Source organism: Aplysia californica, unplaced genomic scaffold (assembly GCF_000002075.1).
Source record: "Aplysia californica isolate F4 #8 unplaced genomic scaffold, AplCal3.0 scaffold00793, whole genome shotgun sequence".
Lineage (NCBI taxonomy): Eukaryota > Metazoa > Mollusca > Gastropoda > Aplysiida > Aplysiidae > Aplysia > Aplysia californica.
The window spans coordinates 91,389-112,863 of NW_004798063.1; the positions used below are offsets into that span (position 1 = coordinate 91,389).

At 41.1% G+C, this 21,475-nt stretch overlaps 1 protein-coding gene across 1 annotated transcript in view; it reads left to right on the forward strand.

Annotated features, from left to right (window-relative positions):
* Positions 1–19,479, forward strand: part of LOC101845959 — a 41,251-nt gene extending 21,772 nt beyond the window's left edge. The window contains exons 21-30 of the mRNA XM_035972679.1: positions 1,068–1,211; positions 2,220–2,522; positions 3,902–4,166; positions 4,997–5,080; positions 5,848–6,082; positions 6,868–7,049; positions 7,755–7,918; positions 8,765–8,943; positions 9,501–9,578; positions 18,293–19,479. Of these exons, the coding sequence (XP_035828572.1) occupies positions 1,068–1,211; positions 2,220–2,522; positions 3,902–4,166; positions 4,997–5,080; positions 5,848–6,082; positions 6,868–7,049; positions 7,755–7,918; positions 8,765–8,943; positions 9,501–9,578; positions 18,293–18,554 (1,896 nt within the window). The 3' untranslated portion in view covers positions 18,555–19,479. The remainder of the gene's footprint in view (positions 1–1,067; positions 1,212–2,219; positions 2,523–3,901; positions 4,167–4,996; positions 5,081–5,847; positions 6,083–6,867; positions 7,050–7,754; positions 7,919–8,764; positions 8,944–9,500; positions 9,579–18,292) is intronic.
* Positions 19,480–21,475: the final 1,996 nt, after the last annotated feature.

The window sequence follows — 21,475 nt, forward strand, 5'->3', positions numbered from 1 at the left end:
TTGTTTTGTTGCTCACTATCTTCTTTGTGATCCTTTGTTGATTGCTGCTTGTTTGTTTGTCTGTCCATTGTTGATTGCTGCTTGTGTCTGTCCTTTGTTTTGTTGATTACTTTTGATCATTATTTGTTGTAGTTGGTGGTGATAAATATGCAAGTTGTATTGAGTAGCTGAAAAGTTAAAGCGTGGGTGGTTGGCGATTGCTCTATTGTGGTTTGCTCCTTCTCTATCCAACATCTGACGTCCTTGTGTCTCCCCCCCCCCTCCCACTTTTTTTTATGTGTGCGTTACTCTTTTGTAACACCTCTAATCTTAGGCACTTATATGACCTTGTTGGGTTGCAAGTGCGGTAAAACTGTTCCTGAAGTTACAGTTCTTTTCTGTATTTTTTATTCCTCCAGGCGCGAGAACAGCAACGTGGTCCTGGAGTTTGAGGTGGACGCCCAGAGTGTGGACAGTCACGCCTGCACGCCGCTGGTAAGAACTGCTCTCACTTCAGTTTTAAGTCATTTCTGTTTTTAGGTCATTGAGATATATATAGAGAGAGATTTTTGGTCAGAAGACAGTGTCTGTTTTTGTGTCACTATTGTATTTGTAAAGCGCCCAGAGCTGTTTTTTTAATCATATCAATTAACGTCATTTTTGTTTTTATATCAATGACCTATATGCAGAAAGAGACATTCACTCAGAACACAGTGTACTGTTTTTGTAGTGCTATTGTATTTTTAAATCGCCCCTGAGTGGGTGGTTGGTGGGTGCTCTGGTGTGGTTTGCTCCTTCTTTCCTATCAAACATCTATTGTCCTTATCTCCCCTTCTTTAAAAATTTTTTTTTTACTCTCTTGTAACACCTCTATTCTTCTGGTGCTCATATGGCCTTATGCAGTTGCGAGTGCCGTAAAACCTCTATTAAAACTAAACTAAGACATTTATCGTCCTTATCTCTGCACCTTCTTTTTTGTGTTTGTTACTCACTTGTTACATCTCAAATCTTCGGCACTTATATGACCATATTATGTTGCAAATGTCATAAAGCTCTAACTGAAACTAACTGACCTGTGTCTTCCTCAGATGTGGGCTTGTGCTCTGGGCCGTATTGACGCGGCCTTGACCCTGTATCATTGGAACACTTCGCCTCTCAAGATGTGCAATAAAGATGGCCTCCTGCCCCTCACCCTGGCCCGACAGAAAGGACACTACAACCTGGCCAACCAGGTGAGAGCAAGAATAGCGGCCAAGGACTTTTCAGGGCAGCTTGAAATTTAATTCCTGAATATTGTTGAAGTTAAAAATGTTCTTAACCCTTGCCGTGCCAAATATCCCTTTTGTTCACAGTAAAGATTTTTAAAAAAGCTAAACAAAAAATACTTCACGAGGTCATGGAGGTGCCTTTAATCCTGTGGTATGTCAGAGAGTTGTAGCTAGTGAATAGTGACAAAGAAGTACACTTGAACTTCTGTGGTGGGGGTTGTACTTGTGTCAGGAAGCCGAGAATATTTCTGAGTGTTCTAAAGTCTGCAAGGGTAATAATGTTGAAAAAGGCTTAGAGCATGCTGTAAAACGTGAAAATGCACAGTAGAAAAGCAATTATTATGTTCTTTTCTAATACAGTTAGAAAGAGTCAAAGAAAAGCAACACCAACAACGTAAAGAAGAGGAAAATAAAGGGATATTTCTTGTTTGGGCATGTGGAACAATTAGGAAGAGCCTAAGAACAGTAACAACTATGTTGGTGGTTGGCGTGTGCTCTGATGTGGTTTGCTCCTTCTTCTCAAGCATCTGTCATCCTATCTCTCCTCTGTTGTGTTTGTACTTCTTTTGTAACACCTAAAATCATCGGCGTTTGTATGACCTTTTTGTGTTGCAAGTGCAGTAAAACTCTTATTTAGTGGGTGGTTGGCGGGTGCTCTGGTGTGGTTTGCTTCTTCTTTCCTATCAAACATCTGTCGTCCTTATCTCCCCTTTTTCTTTTTTTATGTTTGTTACTCTCTTGTAACACCTCTAATCTTCTGGCGCTCATATGACCTTATGCAGTTGTGAGCGCCGTAAAACCACTACTAAAACTTAAAAAACTCTTACTTAGACTAAAATTCAGCAACAGCTGAAAGATCTGAGAAAAATTTAATATTTCTTGCATGTGCAGGTGGAACAAATAAAAAGAGCCAAAGAACAGCAACAGCAGAAAGAACTGAGCAAAATTAAATGATAATTTTTGTCTGTGCAGGTGGAACAATTAGAAAGAGCCAAAGAACAGCAACAGCAGAAAGAACTGGAGCTCCAGGAACAGCAACAACCGGGTGGAATGGACACCACCAGCTCCCCCCCTCTCATGTCCAGCGATTCAGGTGGTGTAAGGGCCGGCGCTGTGTCCGCCTCGGCTGGTTCGAGCGTGTCGGAGAACCTGTCTGTGGACTTGAAGGAGGACGCTGAGGTCAAGGACGAGCTGAGGATTCAGATTCCTCCACCGAAGTCCTTCCCCAAACCGGGCAAACCGGGACCGAAGCTCATCCGGAGGTACAGCGAGCAGGTAAAGAAAAAAAAAAAACAACCTTCACAGACTGTTCAATTCCTATGTAATTTCATATTTAATTTTGTGTTGTCTGATTCCTTCTGAACACTGTAAGATTGTTGGCATGTTCTGTTTCTTTATACTTCTTTATGTATTGTCTGAGTCTGTAATGACATTCCGAATACAATAAGATTACTGTAAACAGTTGGCTCTCCTACTATTTGTTGCATTGTCGGATTCTCGTGTTGTGTCCCTGACCACAATAACAGAGTAGGCTTATTTTGTTTTTTCATACTTCTATTTGTTTTGGTGTAATAACTTTCTGAACACAGTAAGTTTAACCCCGTGGGGCGGTGCTAGGCCATTCCCTAAGGGGAGGATATTAACATCTCGAGTTCTTATGCCATGTAGAGTTGTAATTGTAAATGGGCTGATTCATCAAAGTCATGCTCATAACTGTGCCTGAACTTCAACAGGGAACTGCTGCTTTTTCTTTCCTAATCCTTACTATTGTCATTTCCCCTCTATTTCTTTTGTATGTTTGTCACACTCTTGTGACCCGCTATTTCTGGGGTTCTTTGATAGTCAAAGCAGACTTTGTACTGTTGAAGCTAGAGAGGTGAGCAGAGTAAGTCTGAATCCCTGTAAGGACTTTTCTGTTGACATTCACCCCTTGGCGCTCATATGATATTTTGCAGTTGCGAGCGCTGTAAAACATCTACTAAAACAAACAGTAAGGTTACCATAGACTGTTTGCTCATGTTGGGTTTTTTCTTCATACGTCTTTTTGTATTATTTCAGTCTGCTGTAATGCCCCTCTGAACACAGGTTACTACCATAGACTGTTGGCTTCTTGTTTTTTAATACTTTTAGTATAGTCTGATTCTCGTGTTATGCTTCCTTGAGCGCTTCAACTCTGTTGGCTTATTATGTTTTTTTCATAATTCTAGTTGTATTGTCCAAGTCTGGAGTAATGCTCCTCTCAACACAGTAAGGTTACCATCGACTCTTGGCTTATTGGTTTTTTAATACTTTTTTGGATTGTATGATTCTCATGTAATGCTTCCTTGAGCGCTACAACACTGTTGGCTAATTATGTTTTTTTCATAATTCTATTTGTATTGTCCAAGTCTGTGTATTGCCCCTCTCAACACAGTAAGACTATTGGCTTAGTATGTTTTTTAATACTTCTGTCCTTTTAAATGTCTGTCATCCTTATCTCTCCACCTTCTTTTATTTGCATGTCACTCTCTAGTAACACATATAATCTTGGGCACTTACATGATTTATTTGTGTTTTAGGTTCCATAAAACTTACTAAAACTTAATTAAAACTAATAGTTAAAAGAAGAGTTTTACATGTCGCATTCTTTCCCCCCGTTCCTCTCCCCGGCACAGGTGATCAGCCAGACATCAAGACCCCTCAGCAAGCGTAACTCGGTAGACCTGCTGCCCAGTGGTCAAGACGACGATCAGGCGACGCTGCCCACGCTGGGCTCGACCCTGGCCCAGTCTGTGCGGGAGAGTGCCTCGGAGCCCCAGCTGTCTGTCAGCCCGGACATGGCCTTTGTGGCACCCCCTGCCCCTCGGCTGCTGCTGGAGGACAAGATAGACGAACCTTCGAGTTACTTGGGCGAGCCCTCTACCTCCAAAATGGACACCGGTGAGAGCGGTGGCTGATCGTTGTCTTTGCTCTGTACTCTACCTGTTTTGGTTTGGTTTGGTTGGGAGGGGGGAGGGGGTTGTTGTAAAACGCTCAGAGCCTGTGTATTTTAGTCAGGATTGAGTGCTATGTAAATGCCTTATATTATATGTTCTTTTTCAGCTCCAAACTGTTATTGTGTTAATGTGCTTCTCTATCAGAAAAGAAGAAGAAAAGATTCATGAAGTGGGCTGGGGGGGGGTAAAGGGTAAGGGTTTAAAAAACAAAATTCTCTCACTCTCCTGCGATGTGTAGTGAAAGTGTTATAATTTTCTCCTGGACTTTGCGAGTAGCTGGCTGGTGAGCTATCTGTGTTTTGTGTCCTTTTTTAAAGAAAATTTTAGCCTCTGTGTTACCGGCTTCCTGAACTGCATCTTGAAGTCTTTTGGAAATGTTGCTGTTGACATGCTGACTTGCTGTGTATTGCCACTTTACCTTATCCAACCCATTTTGAAAGACGGAATTTTCTATCTCAGAATTCAACTGAATCCTTTAAATAACAGAATTCAGCAGTGAAGCGTTTTGTCAATATATGTTTCCTCGGCCCATCCCCCTTTCCCCAGCTCATGCCGGAGTAAGACTGGCAGAACTCGGAATCTTTTGTATTGTTTTATAAATTGTAGAAGGGAAATTGATAAGTCAATGGCTAGATGCAAGACTTGGACAAACATCAAATTGCAAAAATGGCTTTTGTCAGAATATTGCATCCAGCCATTGAAATGAAGGAGATAATGCCATAAGTAGTTTTGCTGAGCTTTAATGGACATCATTCTCTTTATTCCTTTATGCAGATGAGCTGGTGCCTGTAAGAGGTGGCAGCCCCATCATAGATGTTGAGAGACTTTCTTCTGATGAAGAATTGGACCCAAACAAAGGTGTGAAAATGTTTGTGCGTGTATGTGTTTTTACTCTTTCCTAACACCACCTTTGTCTATGTGTCTGCTGTAATGTTGAGGTTTGAAATTCCAGTCTGGACCAGCTAACGTTTCCCTGGGAAAAGTAATTGGTGTGGATTTTCTTTCTGTTGTCCTGATTGGTAGTGCTGCGTGTTTGAAGTGTGAGTTCACTGTTCAGGATATTTGAATACCGTGTGTAAATCTGTTTTTCTTTTCCTTCTATACAAGTCCATCGGCAACATTCATTATTCAGTATTCACTATGCACAACGCTATTCACTGTACACGCGATGACATACATGCAGTACCATACAATGGCGTCATATCACCATTTATAAAGATTCAAATAAGGAAAGTGGAGCTCATTGCATCGGCCTAAATAACAGGTTAGATACCAATCAAATATATTTCCTGTCCTTCCCTTGCTGGGTTGGCGTGTACTCTGGTATGGTTTGCTCCTTCTTTCTTGTCAAACATCTATTGCCCTGATCTTTCTTCCTTCTGTTTTGTGTTTGTTACTGTCTTTTCAGCACATATATGACCGTTTTGAGTTGCAAGTGCTGTTAAACTCTTACTAAAACTAAACAAATGGAGGAAGCATCCCTCTCTTAAGTGATCTGACTTCTTTTGATTGGATTGGGGGGGGGGGGGGGTGTTAAATATCAATCCAACATTCATCTTTTCCGAACCTTGCTGTCCCTGGATGTGGTTTTAACCCCTCACTGTTTCTTTTACTCTGACCACCAGATGGCTCCAAGCACCAGATGGTTACTCTGGCTAATCAGATCATCGCAGCCATCCCAGAACGCATCAAACTGTCTCCGTCAAAAGGAGATGAGGTGGACGACGCCTCTAGCGGTCGGGGCAGGAGCGAATCTCACAGCTCCTTGCCCTCGCAGGGCTCGCCCCGACCCTCTTCTTTTGGTGATGATTCAGGAATCTCCACCCCAATGACTGACAGCCTGGCCTTTGAGGAGTACAGGTGAGAGGGGGGTAGAGCAATGTCTCTTTCAACACTCTAGTCTCTGTCCTCTCCTCTGTCTTGCCCTTTCTAGGCATTGAATGATCATTGTGGTTGGTTAGCAGGTGTTCTGGTGTATGTTTTGCTCCTTCTTTCCTGTCAAACATCTGTCATCCTTGTATCTCCTCCTTTTTTTGTCTGTTACTCTCTTGTAACACCTCTAGTCTTCGGCACTTATATGACCTTATTGTGTTGCAAGTACTGTGAAAACCTTTACTGAAACTGAAAGAGACATAAATCTCTTACTAAAGCTAGACAAGCTAAACATTCTATGTATGCGCCTTGAAGTGTCTTTAAGCCATTCCGGGGGGGAGGGGGGGGGGGGATATTACCACGTTCTTATGCACAGTAGAATTGTAAATTATGTGCTGATTTATCATTGTCTTGCTCATACTGTGCCAGAGCAACATAGGGGGAACTGCTGCTTTTTCTTTCCTGATCCTTTCCATCGTCGTTTTTCCCCTACTTCTTTTGCATGTTTGTCACTCTCTTGGAAATTGCTTTTTCTGGGGTACCTTGATAGTTGAAGCAGACTTTGTGCTGTTGAGGCTAGAAAGGTGAGCAGAGTAAGCCTGATTCCCCATTTGGACTTCTCTGTTGACATTCACCCCTTGGCGTTCATATGACCTAATGCAGTTGCGAGCGCCGTAAAACCTCACTAAAACTTTGTAAACATTCTATGTATGCATCCTACCAAAAGCAAGCATTCTACATATGGGTCATTTTTCTGCTGCTCTGGCCTCCAGGTACCCTGAGTTTGGCACGCCGGCATCCAGCCTTAGCCCCGACTCCACGTGTCTGCCCAGCCCGTACAGCCCCTACAGCTTCACACTGGACTCTCCTCCACCCACCACAGCCGAGTTCACAGAGTACTTCAACGCGCCCACCACCTACATGGAGAAAGACTTCTCACAGCTCACTCTCTCTGGTCAGTTTTGGTCGTCATCGTCATCATCATCAGCCTTTCTCACCATGTGCCGAACATTTTCTTTCTGTCGGTGGATGGTTGGCGGGTGCTCTAATGTGGTTTGCCCCTTCTTTCCTAAGAAACATCTATTGTATTTATCTCTCCTCCTTTTTTGTGCCTAATCTTTGCCACTTATATGACCTTATTATGTTGCAAGTACCATAAAACTCTTAGTGAAAAAAACCAGTAATGTGTCCGGACAAATTTGCACTTGGGATATTTGTATTGTCCGTCAGTACCGAAAATGGACAACCCTGACATGAAAAAAAAATATTTTCTAGCCTAAACTCTCTGTATCATCAGTTTGTTGCTTTAAAAAAGTTGTTTTCGGCTGATGTTCAGTACCCTGACAAATTTTTCATTGAAGGTGGAAGTTTTTACATAGTTGCTGTCTGTTAACCTTTTTATTGTCATTGCCATAACAACTGGCAACTGTAGTGTAACAGTTAGGCCGTTGCATGCAGACTTGAATTCAGGTGAGAGCTTCTGCTGTGATTGTGTATCCCTGTCAGCTTAGATGGACACTGACAAAAAAGGTTCATGTCCACCTCCTAAGTTACCTAAATTGTGTTGATGGGGTGTAAAACATCTAGGACTATACTTATATTATTTTTTTTTTTTTTTAAATAGCTATAGCCTGTTAGTGTCTTTTATTGACGTCTTCAGACCAAGAGCAGCGTAAGCTGTACGAGGCAGCCAAGGTGATCCAGAGCGCGTATCGCCAGTACCGCGACAAGCAGGTACAGCAGCAGCAGATGCAGCAGATGCAGCAGCAGAAGGAGATCGAGGCGGCCATCCTCATCCAGAGCTACTACCGCAGATACAAGACGGTGAGTCGGAGATGGGGAGGCAGAGACAGTGAATTGCAGATAGGGAGTTGGAGACAGTGAATTTCAGATAGGGAGTTGGAGATAGTAAGTCGCAGATAGGGAGTTGGGGATAGTGAGTCTGAGATGGGGAGGCGGAGATGGTGAGTTTGAGGTAAGATAAGATAAGATAATACTTTATTATCCCAGAGGGAAATTTTTCTTGGCTGTACAGGAACGTAAAAACTCATGCAGGTGTACATAAAAATTTTAATTATATATTACTCTCTTTAAATTTCTATATGAAAAGAGAAGTAAAGCTGACAAAATATACCTATGTAATTAGATGCATCATTCAATCACAATGAGTCTGAGACAGTGAGTCGAAGATAGCTGCAGTCTCCAACGAGGCATTCTTGAAAATTGAGTACAGTCGAACCTGATGCAACAGTGGCCCCTGTCCTAGACAATCACCTGTACAATCAAGACATCTATCTTCCTCATCTCTCCTTCTGTTCTTTGTATGTTACTCTCAAGTAACACTTCTAATCTTTGGCACTCACATGACCTTATTTGTGTTGCAAGTGTAGAGAAAACTTACTGTGGGTGGTTTTCTGGCTAGTACTCTGGTGTGGTCTGCTCTTTCTTTTCTATCTAACATCTATCATCCTTATCTGTCCGTCTTTTTTTGTGTTTGTTATTCTCTTGTAACATCTCTGATCTGTGGAACTTATTTGACCTGATTATGTTGCAAGTGCTGTAAAACACTTTTTTAAAAGAACAAAAAACACTCTACTAAAACCAAAACACCCAAAAATGTGACATATGAACAATGGACTAAGACTGTGCATCCGCCGGTTGTATTTTCAGTACGCATACTACAAGAAGATGAGTCATGCCGCCGTACTGATCCAGAACCAGTTCCGGACGTACTACGCTCGCCGCAAGAAGCGCGGGGATGCTGGGAACACTCTGCAGGGTCTGCGGAGAGAGTCCGAGAGGCTGAAGAAAGGCCGCAATCAGTCGGTGATCATTCAGCAGAGATTCAGGTAAGGGGCAGGGGATATCGTTACTGTTGTCCTTTTTCTGTTTAGAATTATATTTTTTCACTTTCTTTTCCAAATAGTCGTCATCTAAGATAAAATGATTCAGCCCTGTTATCGCATTCGTATGGGTGATTGGTAGGTGCTCTGGTGTGGTTCGCTCCTTCAGTCACCTATCAAACACCTATCGACCTTATGTCTCCTCTTTTCTTTTCTTTTCTTTGTATGTTGTTCTTTTGTAATACCTGTAATGCCCTAGTTGTGTTGCAAATGCAAAACTTTTACTAAAATTAAACTGAGATTCAGGTAAAGGGATTGAGTATGGATATTATTTGTCCATTTTCAATTCAGAATCATATTTTTTCTGTTTTGTTCAGGAATAGCTGACATCTAAAATTTAAAAAATAATTCTTGGTAATCCTTTTCCTGTTAGGATGGTCTTTTCATCTACCAAATAGCCCAAAATATTCTCAAGTTGGCCTTGGAAAAGGCTTATTTGAAATACTTTATCCACGGCGTTGAAAAATTTCTCATATTTCTACATTTGTTTGATTGTCCTGCAGGTCTCACTACCAGAGGAAGTCGCTTGATGGCAAAGAAGGCGGAGGTCAAGGTCAGGGCAGCGGAGATGCCCCAGACAGGTGGGTACCTTTTGTCGTTGATGGAACGCACGCAGCGACTTAAAGCAAAAAGGAAGAAAACCAATTTAGCATTGCAAAGATTTAGACTGAAGAGTGGTGGAACAAATTTTATTCATTGAAGACAGCATTTATGTTTAAAATAAATGTTTTTGTAATTACTTCTGTTTTCTTGCTGATTTAGTATCTTTAGTTAGGCTTTCAAAGAGGTTTTTTTTTTTGGCCTGGATTGTCTTCCTGTCCTGTAGAAAAGGTAGGTTTAACATGATGGACATAAGCTTGACAGCCCATTTGCTTGACAGCCTTTCCTTGACAGTGCCCTGAACACATGCCTCAACTCACAGAGGTTTGTATCTTACAGTCGACGTGCATTGGCTGAGGTGGAAATGTCACCCTGAAAGGTTGGAGGGTGTGGTACTTGTTAGGGCACTGAATTGTGAGGTCTAGGTTCGGTGTCGGAAAGGCACATATCTTTTTTTTTTTATGGTTTCATCACGGCTAGACTTCCAGATGGGTTACTTGATTTTGAATCTCTGTTAATCTTTTTACAGAAGGAAACCATGAAGAGGTCTTTAAAAAATTTCTTAACAGAAAGCACATGGGTTTCACTTTCTTGATCCCACTTATATCACTATACAGAGTGTGCAACTTGAAGAGTTGTTGAGTTTGGGGTTTGAGAACGCGTCTCTTTTAGTGCATCTTGAGTTTTGTGATCAAGCAGCCCTGTGCAATACAGACTGCATCGTACGTCTATCCTAACAATGATGGGGAAATCGAGGTTGATGCCTGGTGTACAATAACCATGACTTTTTTTTCCGACATGAAGTTTACCGTTATTATCAAGGTCGGTAGATTTGATGGGGGGGGGGTCGTTTATGTTTCAAATTCTTAGGTCCTTCACACATTCTATAATCCATAAGAGGTCTACGGGTCCATTAAAGGTCTGAGGTTTAGGGTTCATTACATATTAAAAGCTTTAGTGTCTATTATATATCTGAATTGTCTGAGGTCCATTATCTGTCCAAGGTCCAGCGTCCATGACATTTCTGTTTTTGCTCTAGTCAGTTACATGTCGAAGGTTCAGGATGAATGATGTCCATGCTCTAGGGTCCAATATACGTCTAAATTTGAGGGTCCAATAAGTGTGTTCAATATACGTTTTAAGCTCTAGGGTTCAATTTATATATTCAGGTTACTGGATCAAATACACATTTGTTCTGGGGTCTGTGTGAAAATACTAACCTTGAAGAGATGAAAGAAGTGTGTACTGTTGGATCATCTGTGATCAGGCTTTTGGATTCTCATACCTTTCATGTATCACAGGGATGCCATTTTTCCCTCTTTTTTTTTGGTTATTTTTGCTGAAATCTGGTAGGAAGAGCAGTTATTACTCTCAGCATTTTTTTCTGTTTAACCCCATATTAGCTGTGCCCAGCATCTGTCTTTTTGCTCGCAAATGCAACGCAGTGAATTTTCACACTTATGCTCACAAAATCCCAGCGGAATCCCTTGGTGTCAGAAAATGTCTTTTTGTGGTGCGTGCCAACTAAACCATGCCCTTCCTTCCCTCCCTCCCCTACTTTCTCTCACTGCTGCCCATAACCGCATGCCATCAGGGAGTTGTATCAGCTGGTGCAGGTGGTGCGGGTAGGTACTCGGACCCACGTCGCCGGAGGCCCGACCGTTATTGTGTTCATGTGCACTTGTGTACTACTTCGTCGTATACTTGAGTGTATACTACTACTTACTAATTACGCCCTGCTTGGACGGTGTTTGCTGACCTCTGTTGTGGTAGATGTTTTTTGCCTCCCTCCTCGCGTTGGCTGAGGTTTATAGTTCCATAGTCGAAGACATTAACAAGGACAATTGAAAACCTGAAGTCCTGTTCATTTGTGTGAAGTCTTCGGAGGAGCTGGGGGTGATGGTACTTGTTTGGTGTCAGCCTCGAGTTGTGAAGAGAATGTATTTCAGTAAAGCTTTTTGTTCAGTATGTTGGTTTCTTTTTTCTGTTTGTTTAATGGTCATTTTTATAATTACATATTTACATATGTCCGTCTCTTGTTGTGATCCTGTACTCGGAGCATTTGCTGTTCACCGTAAATGTTTGATATTGTTGTTCGTATTGGGTTTATATCCGAATTTTTTTTCTTCCCCACCTCCCCATTTCGCGTCATCGTCAGTTTCTTCCTCTCCTGTTTATTTTTGTTGGCTGTGTTGTTATTTTGTGGGTACTGCTGGATGTGTCCTGTAGCAACATATGTTATGAAGCAGTAAATCGTTTCAGCGTAGCACGTAAAAGACCAGAGTTTGATTCCTGTGTGGTGAGAATTTTTATTGAGTATCTCGGTCTTTCTACTGGACGATGTATCCCTCTCATCCTAGGTTGGCCCTGATGGGCAAGGTGGAGCCCAACATCCGAAATGATCTAAATTGTGATGATTGGGGTTGTTAAACACTTACATTTAAAATTCTCTAGCCTCCGTTTTCTCATGTTGTAATGTCGTCTTTAGCACTTACTATGAAAGGAGAAAAATGCCAGGTTACGTTTTGGTAAATTTATTTTTTAAAAATAATTCTCTTCTTTTTGTGAATCTTTGATTGTAAAAGAGTTGCAGGAAATAATGGGTTTTTTGTCTTTTCTACATGCATGGAATTTTTTGGGGGGTTTTTTGTTTGTTTAGGGGTATGAAGAACATTTGAAACAAAAAGCAGTAAAGCTTTTGTTAGAATACGTGTTGCTTTTATATGACCTATGACCTTTCAAACAATATCATGTGCCTCTGTTCTGTTTCAACTTTCACCCTTCAAGACTCTTCTGAACCGTTAACACTTTTGACACACGCAGCGCGCAGAGCGTGCAACACTTATCCCCACGGACCAGAATACAGGTGCAGTAAATGCTATATCACACCGTCACCGATCGGCATCCTGCGGGGAAAAGGGACGGCTTCTTACCGTTGCTGATCGGCGTCCCGTGGGGGCATAGTGTTAAGTTATATTTTCTCTTGTACATTGGGTGGAGGCGGTTTAGCTTGTGTTGTGATTTCGTTTCCGAAGTTTATTCCCAGACTCACGACATGACATCAGAAGTAAGTTTATATATACTTTTCCCAGCAAAATGGACCCCCTTTTTTTTTCTTTTAAAAAATTGAATGTGGTGTCTTTCTTTTGATCGCCAGTATATGTCCATGACCTTTCTTAATGTCACTAAACCCGTTTGTTGTTCTCAGAGCAGCCCCGATAACGAAGCATGAAGATGGAAGTTGTTGTACTTAGCTCGAGGTACTATCTGTTTTCTTACGGCACTTGTATGATGTACACGTTGGCCTTGCCCAGGGGACACTCCCTGTGCTGTGGCCAGCTCGTAGACTGTAGTGGTGGCTTTTTCTAGCACTTGTCTTTTTCCACCTATTTCCACCTTGACTTCTAGGGGGTTGAGCAGGTCGGCCTTTGAATGTAATAGCTACTTTATTTCACAAGTTTGCACTCATGCGGATTTAACCTTAAAGAACCAGTAAAATCCTATGCAGAGCTAGATAGTGGTATGTGTAACGAAAGTGAGACCGTAAAGCTTCTATGCTGTACATGTTACGTTTTAGAAATGTTCACATCAGCCATTTCCTGGATCGTTTGTCCTTTGCCCGCTGTGGGTACAAAACAAGTGAAATAGTCCAGACAGATCTAGTGTGTAAGTTAATGAATTTGGGCATTGTTATCGAGTTCATCTGCTTTCTGTTTTAAGAAAAATGCTGGCAAAAAAAAAAACAACCCTCAGACTTTTCAACTGCCATTCCCCACTTGGAGTAGAAGAAGAGAATGGGGATGTTCTTTTTGTTGTAGTTTAAGAATACCAGGGTATTTGTACTGGGGACCAAAGTATCTTTTCAAGTTGAGAGCTCGGGTATAGTTCAACCATTGGTAACAAGGTATTTCCTCAAGGTAAGCTTAGGTGAGGTCTAGAAGAATCATTAGTAATGAGGTATTTCTTCAAGGTGAGGTCTAGAAGAATCATTAGTAATGAGGTATTTCTTCAAGGTGAGATCTAGAAGAACCATAAGTAATGAGGTATTTCTTCAAGGTGAGGTCTAGAAGAATCATTAGTAATGAGGTATTTCTTCAAGGTGAGGTCTAGAAGAATCATTAGTAATGAGGTATTTCTTCAAGGTGAGGTCTAGAAGAACCATAAGTAACAAGAGCTATTAGTACCAAGGTATTTTTTCAAAATGATGCCTCGGAGATTTATAAGAAGTTATTTCTTTAAAGTGAGGCCAAGAAGATCCAATTGTAACAAGGTATTTCTTTATTTAATTAAGATGAGGGCTAAAAGAGTCCCTAGTAATGAGGAATTTCTCCCGAGATGAGGGCGGGAAGAGCAATTGTAAGGAGACATTTCTACAATATGATGGCTGATAATATTATTAATAAAGCAGTAGCTTGTTGGACGGAAACTCATGTCTTTTCCCCCCATGTGACCAACCAGCTAGCCATCTGTCCTGGGTTCTGCTCTCTCTCTCTCTCCGACAGTCTGAACTTACTAACTCACGTGTGCATCTCGCTGTGGGCCGTGGGGGTTTTCAGTTTGTACCTGAACTTCGTCAATTTACTCACTGTGCTGCAGGCAGATGTTTTGTTTGTACAAACTCATCTTGGCTTCAGATTTCTTATATTTGTTTTTGTTTGTAGAGCAAGGGTGTTCGTGCTCTTTTGTTCCAGAAGCTACACAGCTCTGTGCTAGTTTTCTCATTGCTGCTTATTTCATTTGACTTTATTTCGTACAATTATTATTCTTTTTATCTATGATTTGTATTATCAGCTATATTATTGACCTTATCATTTATCGTATGTGAGACATTGTGGTGAAATGAGGTGCTTGTCAAAATACTGAAAACAAGGAAACTGGCATTTTTCTGCCTGTTTGCCAATTTTTATCCAATTTTTTATTTTTGACTCAACACCTTTCACGTGTATGTTAAAACACATTTCTGTGTGGATTACACTGAAAAATGTTGATTTAAGGGACAAAAAATGATTGTAAATTGTCAGTTTCCAAGAACTATCAAGGTATGGAAGTCACCAAACTTTGGCATTTATCATGTTATCTTCTCACTTATTTTACCTCTGAAGCCAGTCGAGCCCCAACTCCTTTAATTAATTACTATCTCGACTTCTATTCAAGATAGATGGGTGCTTTTATCATCACAAGCAATGCAAAGAATTCAGTTCTAACTTGATACCGGTTACTCTACATGCCCAAACAGTGACAATGTCTGATTCCACCCAGCTGTGACACATATTATATATGCTTCCTTCTCTGTGTGAATGCTAAGTGGGGGGGGGGGGGGGGTGGTGTCCAATGTGGACGGGATTGTTGGATGTGGGTGAAAGTGTGGGTCTTGTCTTAATTGCTTATGGGTGGTTTTGATGTGCCTGAAAAGTTCACACATGGAAAATATTTTAAGTTACAACAATTTTTGTTTTATTTTTTTATTTTTTTATTTTTTTTTTGGGGGGGGGGGGGGGGATTTGTTTTCTTTTTTACATATTTTCCTTTTCTCTTCTTATTACACCTCATGTTTTTTCCGGAACTTGCACTTATTCACTGTGGCATGATTGGTTTTATTGTTTGGGTAGACATGTTGTTCTCAGTGGAATTGACACTTAATTTGCTATTGCACTTGTTGTGGTTCATTGGGGGGGAGGGGGGATATACTGCTGTACCTGCCCTCTAAGGCCACTTTGTAGTTGAGGAAGTGCACAGGCTCTTTTTTCAGAAAATGTTGTGCTCCTATCAAAAGTTCAATCACATTTGCATTTTGACACTCACATGACCTTATGAAAGTGTAAAACTCCTACTAAACATCAGTCACAGTTAAATTTGAGGCAGAAGAGTTCATTTGACTAATTGCATGATATAGACTTGAAGAAAAAAAGCAAAATTATGGAATATTGAAAGTACGCATCTTTCAAAGGGGCTCTTTTGGCTGCGAGATTTAGGAAGCAGAGGAAAAAATGACCAGATGCTTTTTGGGGGTCATTATTGTACAAACCCAGGAGGTTTGGATTTTTCTAATATCAGTTGGCATTTTTAGGGTAGAGGAGGCAGGCTTCAGGTCAATTAAAGTGCAGGGAATGGGTCGGAGTGCAATAAAGATGTCATGCTTTTAAAACGGGCAACTGCAGCGTCAGAATCGTCTCTCACCGTGTTGTGGTGTGTGTGCATTTGTCACGTGAGTGATTTCTTTTTTCCATTCAGGGTTTGGAGAAGGGGGGGGGGGGGAGTGGTACAGCTATAATAATGTATTCACTGCAGACAAAAAAGTCTCTTTTGCCAGCTATGAAGGTATTATTGCTGTGCATGGTACTATACATTCTACATGTAATGTTTATATTCATTCTCTATCCCTACCTCCCCCCTCCCTTCATACTTTTCTTGCTAATTATTATTGTGAACTTTTTTTGTATGTGTATCTAGTACTTTGGTGTATATACTATTTTGATATAAGACTTTTTTTAAACTGTTACTGTAGTATTTTTCGTGATATTGGTCAAGTTGATGTTTGGTAGAAGAAGGTAGCTGTTATTCTAAATTCCCCCCCCCCACACCCCTTTTCCCCTCTCTTTTTTAAACTCCCCTACCCATTTCTCCCCAACAAAATGGCAATTGTGCAGATGTATCCCTCAATTACTCAGGTATCCTTTCTTTAGGTAAAGAAATGGGAATAATAGTTATACGTTTGTGTATTGTTCTATCCTTAGAGAGGCTGATACAATTGAGGAGTCCACAGGAAAAACAGGCATAGTCACAAACTGGAAATTGGGAGGGTGTCAATTTTAAAAGCTTGTGGACTCATAGCTTCATATTTGTTTGACTAGTGGTTTTATTTTAATGTTTGTTGAATGGGAAGTCTAACAGCATTAATCAACCCACAGTTGAACAGTTATACAGTTATGAGTCAACAGGCATTCACAATTGGTACTCTCACGATTTTCAGTTTGTGACTATTCCCGTCTTTCCCGTGGACTCCTCAATTGGCATCTGTGGTGTAGCTGTGGGGGGCTGCTTTACTGTCACTTGCAGTAGACGCAAAGAGTTCGATTTCCAAGCACTGGGAATTTTTAACGAGTGTCTCTATATTTCTATTGAGATTTTTGTTTCTTTATTAGCCCAGTATGACTAAATTGTTGCAAGTGCTGTTAATTGCATACTAAAATGCAAATTAGATATGATTATGTTCTGATCTTGTTTGACCACAAATTGTGATTATTTTGAGGATGGATCCGGAGTGGTCAACATGAGAATATTTCCGTTTATATTTTTTTAATGTTCACTTTCAGTGTTCCTGAAAGTTTAACAACTATTTGGGTTTTTTGGGGGGTTTTTTGTTGTTGTTTTTTTTTTGGGGGGGGGCTGCTACATGTGATGTAAATGACTGTATTTATGCTGGGAGTGATCCTGAGTGTTCTAGGGCCTGTTGTTGGGGTAATAATAGGTGCAAAGTACATAAGGCATGCTGTAGAGCATGGGTATGTGCAATATAAATGCTGGCATTGCGATTTTCATCATTACTGTTAATATTATTATTATTATATTTGCCCAGTTCTATTCCCATTAATTTTTAAGGGAGGTTCGTTTTTGAGTATCTCTGTCTGCAGGGACGTATACCGTTCAGCTTGGGTTTGGCGTAGCAGAAAGGGTTGAGGCAGTCTGCCTCCTATATGCTCTAAATAGTGTCGATGGGGGTGTAAAATTACCATTTAAAAAAAATGTATGAGTATTGTTCAAGGACGAATGGGTCTCTTTGAAATTTTTTAGCTGCAAGGCCACGAACTTGCAGTCCCAAAAGTGTTTTGCAGGTACTCTGGTGTGGTCTGTTCCTTATTTCCTATCAAATGTCTATTGTCCTTACCACTCCTCCTTTTTTTTATTTTTTTATATGATACTCTCAAGCAACACCTTTTTCTTTGGCACATATATGATGAGCTAACTGTGTTGTTGCCGTAAAACTCTTACTAAAACGAGAAAAAAAAATCAGTCCCAAGTGGGTGGTTGGCGGGTGCTATGGTGTGGTTTGCTCCTTCTTTCCTATCAAACATCTATCGTCCTTATCGCCCCTTCTTCTTTTTTTATGTTTGTTACTCTCTTGTAACACCTCTAATTTTCTGGCGCTCATATGACCTTATGCAGTTGCGAGTGCCGTAAAACGTCTACTAAAACTAAAACTAATCAGTCCCAAAATGCAACTGGAGGCTCCTGTTTCTTTTTCAAATTGTTCCTTACTGCCATCCAGAGTCCCAGGTCTCTGTGTCTTGCCTGTCTTGCTTTTTCCCTGCGCCAAAAGGATGCCTTTATGTTGTAGCCTTAGTTTGGTGCTGATGCTCTTCTCTTGCGCTCAGACTATCCAATGCATGAGTGGTTGGTGGGTGCTCTGTTTTGTTTTGCTCCTTATTTCCAATCAAACATGTATCGTCCTCATATCCCCTCCTTCTTTCTTTTGTATTTGTTACTCTCTTGTAAAAGCGCTATTCCTCACCACTAATATGACTTGTGTTGCAAGTGCCGTAAAACTCTTACTGAAACAAACTAACCAAATGCTGACTGGCTGTTGTTGTATTGTCATAGAAAGGCATCATTGTGTTTTCCTAGAACTTTACATGATCCTAAGAAGCGAACGTTCAAAAGTTTTACACACATCTCTTTACGTTTTCTGCTCCTCCAGCTCCCCAACGCACCCAGACACAAGCTCCCAGTGCCCAGACTTGGCGCCCCCAGCAGCCGATGCTGAGGAGGAGGGGGAGGAGGAGGAGACAACCCCAGCGGCGGCGTCTGCGGTCACTGGCGCGGCCACGTCCCAGGACGAGACGTCGTTAGCGGCGGACGACGGAGATGAGGACGTTCTGCCTCTGGATGTCCCAGAGTCGGTCGCCGATCCGGCTCTGGCCACGGAGGTGGACATCAGTGAGGACGAAGACGCTCGGTGAGGAGAGGACGCTCAGTGAGGATAAAATGAAAAGTAATGAGACATTCGGATGAGGATAAGGTGGAAAATAATGAGAAGACAATCGGATGAAGAGAAGATGTCCGATAAGAATATGACGCATAATGAGGAGACAATGGGATGAGGAGAGGTTGTGCGATTAGGATATGACACATACTGAGGAGGCAATCGGACGAGAAGAGGATGTCTGATGAGGATAAGATGAAAAAATTAATGAGGAGACATCGGGACGAGGAGAGGAGGTCAGACGAGGTTATGATGTTGCGTGAGTAGAGGATACATGTTGACCTTGGAGGACAAGGACAGCTACCCCCTTCCAGCGCCCACTTCCTCCTACAGAGCCAAGTGGGTCAGATTGCTGCTTGAAAACTCAGTACCTCAGTCTGCTTTGTATTCCGACTTGACCTGAGCTTTACCTCAGTTTCCTCTCTCTCTCTCTCTCTTTCTCTCTCTCTTTCATTCTCTTTCCCCCCTCTAGATTAAAAAAAATAATTTTTTTGTACTACATATGACATTTGGGCAACGCTGTCCATTTTATCGCTGAAATGTTCAACAACAATTTTTTACTGACAATTCAATGTATACGTTGATCTGACATGTCTGTATGTTTTTACACGTACTCACTTGCTCTCACTCTCCTACTGTAGAAATGACAAGGTATGTATTTATCTCTCTTGTTTGAGATTTTGTTCTTAATTCTTTCGTTTTGTTGACTCTCGATGACAAAAAGTTACCCGAGAAGATGCTTAACGATTAGAAAACCGGCTTCGGCAGCAGGATTCAACGTGTGTAGATTTATCAAACTTGGTTACTGCGGTTTCCTAGCAAAAGATGCTGTGATTACAAAGCCTTTGCTTTCTGAAACCATCACCATTAGATGTTGAGATCAGGGATAAGGAAGTATTGACAAAAAGTTATCATGAATTGGAAGATGAAAAGCTAACTATATATACATATTTTTTTAAACTGAAGATGTGTGTGATCGTAGGCTTTGCTTGTCCAGGGGATACATCCGCTGTGTGTTTTGTGCCTGTGCCTCAGGCCCTGTGAGGGTCCGGGTGGTCCCAGAGTCTTGCTCTATGAAGCAGCTCCTGATTGCATTACACCTCAGTGGTTTCATGGATGCCATTTTTCTAGGGTGGCGGGGAGGGTGGTTCTTCAATGTTTCTGTTATTTTCACTAGAACAGTTAATATTCTAAGCTTTTGTTTTCAGTTTAAACCCATATTAGTTGTGTCGACTGTCTTCTTCTTCTCAAATGCAACTTGACTATTTTTCAGATATTATTACAAAATCCCAGTGGCATCCTTGAAAAGAAGATTTCACAAAATTTGTCGTGAAACATTCAGATGATGACGATAGGATATGTTCTGTGTGTCTGCTTAGGAAAATAAAGTTAATGCATTATTATGTCTTTTTACTGGCAGATGAGTCTTGAGAAGGGTGAGAGAGTTGAAAGTCTTTAAAAAGTACATTTAGCTTGCAAATTGCTGCCGTTGTTATTTTTATTTTTTTACAAAATCTTTTGTAAATCTTTAAATGAATTAGGTTTTTTAAAAAAAATTGTTTGCATGCTACAGATAATTAATTGGCTGTGATATTTAGATAGGTAACAAATGTTTTCAAACCAAAGAAGTTTGAGGACATGTTGTTGAAGAGAGCTCTATGTACGTGTGTGTGTGTGTGTGTGTCTAGAGCCTTTTTATTGGTAACATGTCAAACAGTGGTCTAGACTAGGGGAAGATGTAGTCAGTTATGTTGGTAAAAATATAATGATGTGTGAACAGAATTTAGTACTAAACCAGTGTGAAGATGAGGGTGTCGTGTACTCAAAAGGTTTCTCTCTCCTTCTCTGTCTCCTCTCTCTCTCTCTCTCTCTCCACCCCCCCCCCCCCCCCTTGAGACTGGACGTAAGGCAAGTTGACTGTGGTTCTTACAGCTGCACTGTTCAAAAGTTGTTGGAATCTCTGCTTGCCTTTTTTTTTTGTAAGCCAGTTGACACATATGATAATGAGAGATAGAGTTCAGCATTTGAACTTTGACACGGGCGCTAGGGTTGGCCCAGACAGGCAAGGTCAAAGCCTTAACGAACTTAGTATGGATGGGGGTTTATAAGCATCTACATGGAAGAGAAAACGTTATAACTGTATTTCACTTTTTAAACCATCCTGGTAGATTATTCAAGGCTAGTTCTGCTTCCCCCCTCCCCCTCCCCCTCCACACTGACTGACTGCTGTGGTGTAGTATTACTGACCGCTCATCTGCAGGTGGTTAGAGTTCGCCACTGATACATCTTACTTCTTTACTTCCCCTCTATAGTTTCTGTCCGTCTTACTTTTCCCCAGCACTAAATGACGGTTATTGTGTTGATGTGCTTCTCTTTACCCAAACAAACAAACAAACAAACAAACAAGCTCCTTCTCTGACTACACTCTTGTTTGCGTCCAATGACGTTTCTCATTTGTTAACAACTTTTCAGTACCCTGGTAACTTATCCGGCTTTATGTCTTTTTGCAGAAATTGTCCCCAAGTTCCTCCTGATCCTGTTTTCTCTTTACTCACATTTTAACGGAGATTTTTCTCTCTTTTTCTATGTATTGTATATTGTATCGGAGAGAACAGGTTCTCCTTTTGCCCAGGCCACATTTTTGGGGGATACTTTTGACCGACAGTCTGGTGGAGAAAGATCATGGTTGAGTTATGTTTCTTCTTCCCCATCTGGTTCACATTGTCACAAAATATTATGTTTACATACTGGTTATGTTGTTGCTGTTGTTAATGTTGATGTTGACCCTGTTACCTTGGAGACTGCTTTGGGCGATTGCGCGTGGTGATGATGCACTTTGTATAAAGGAAAGGGCAGGGATGGATTCGTTTTCTATTTTTTTATTTTTTTTATTTATTT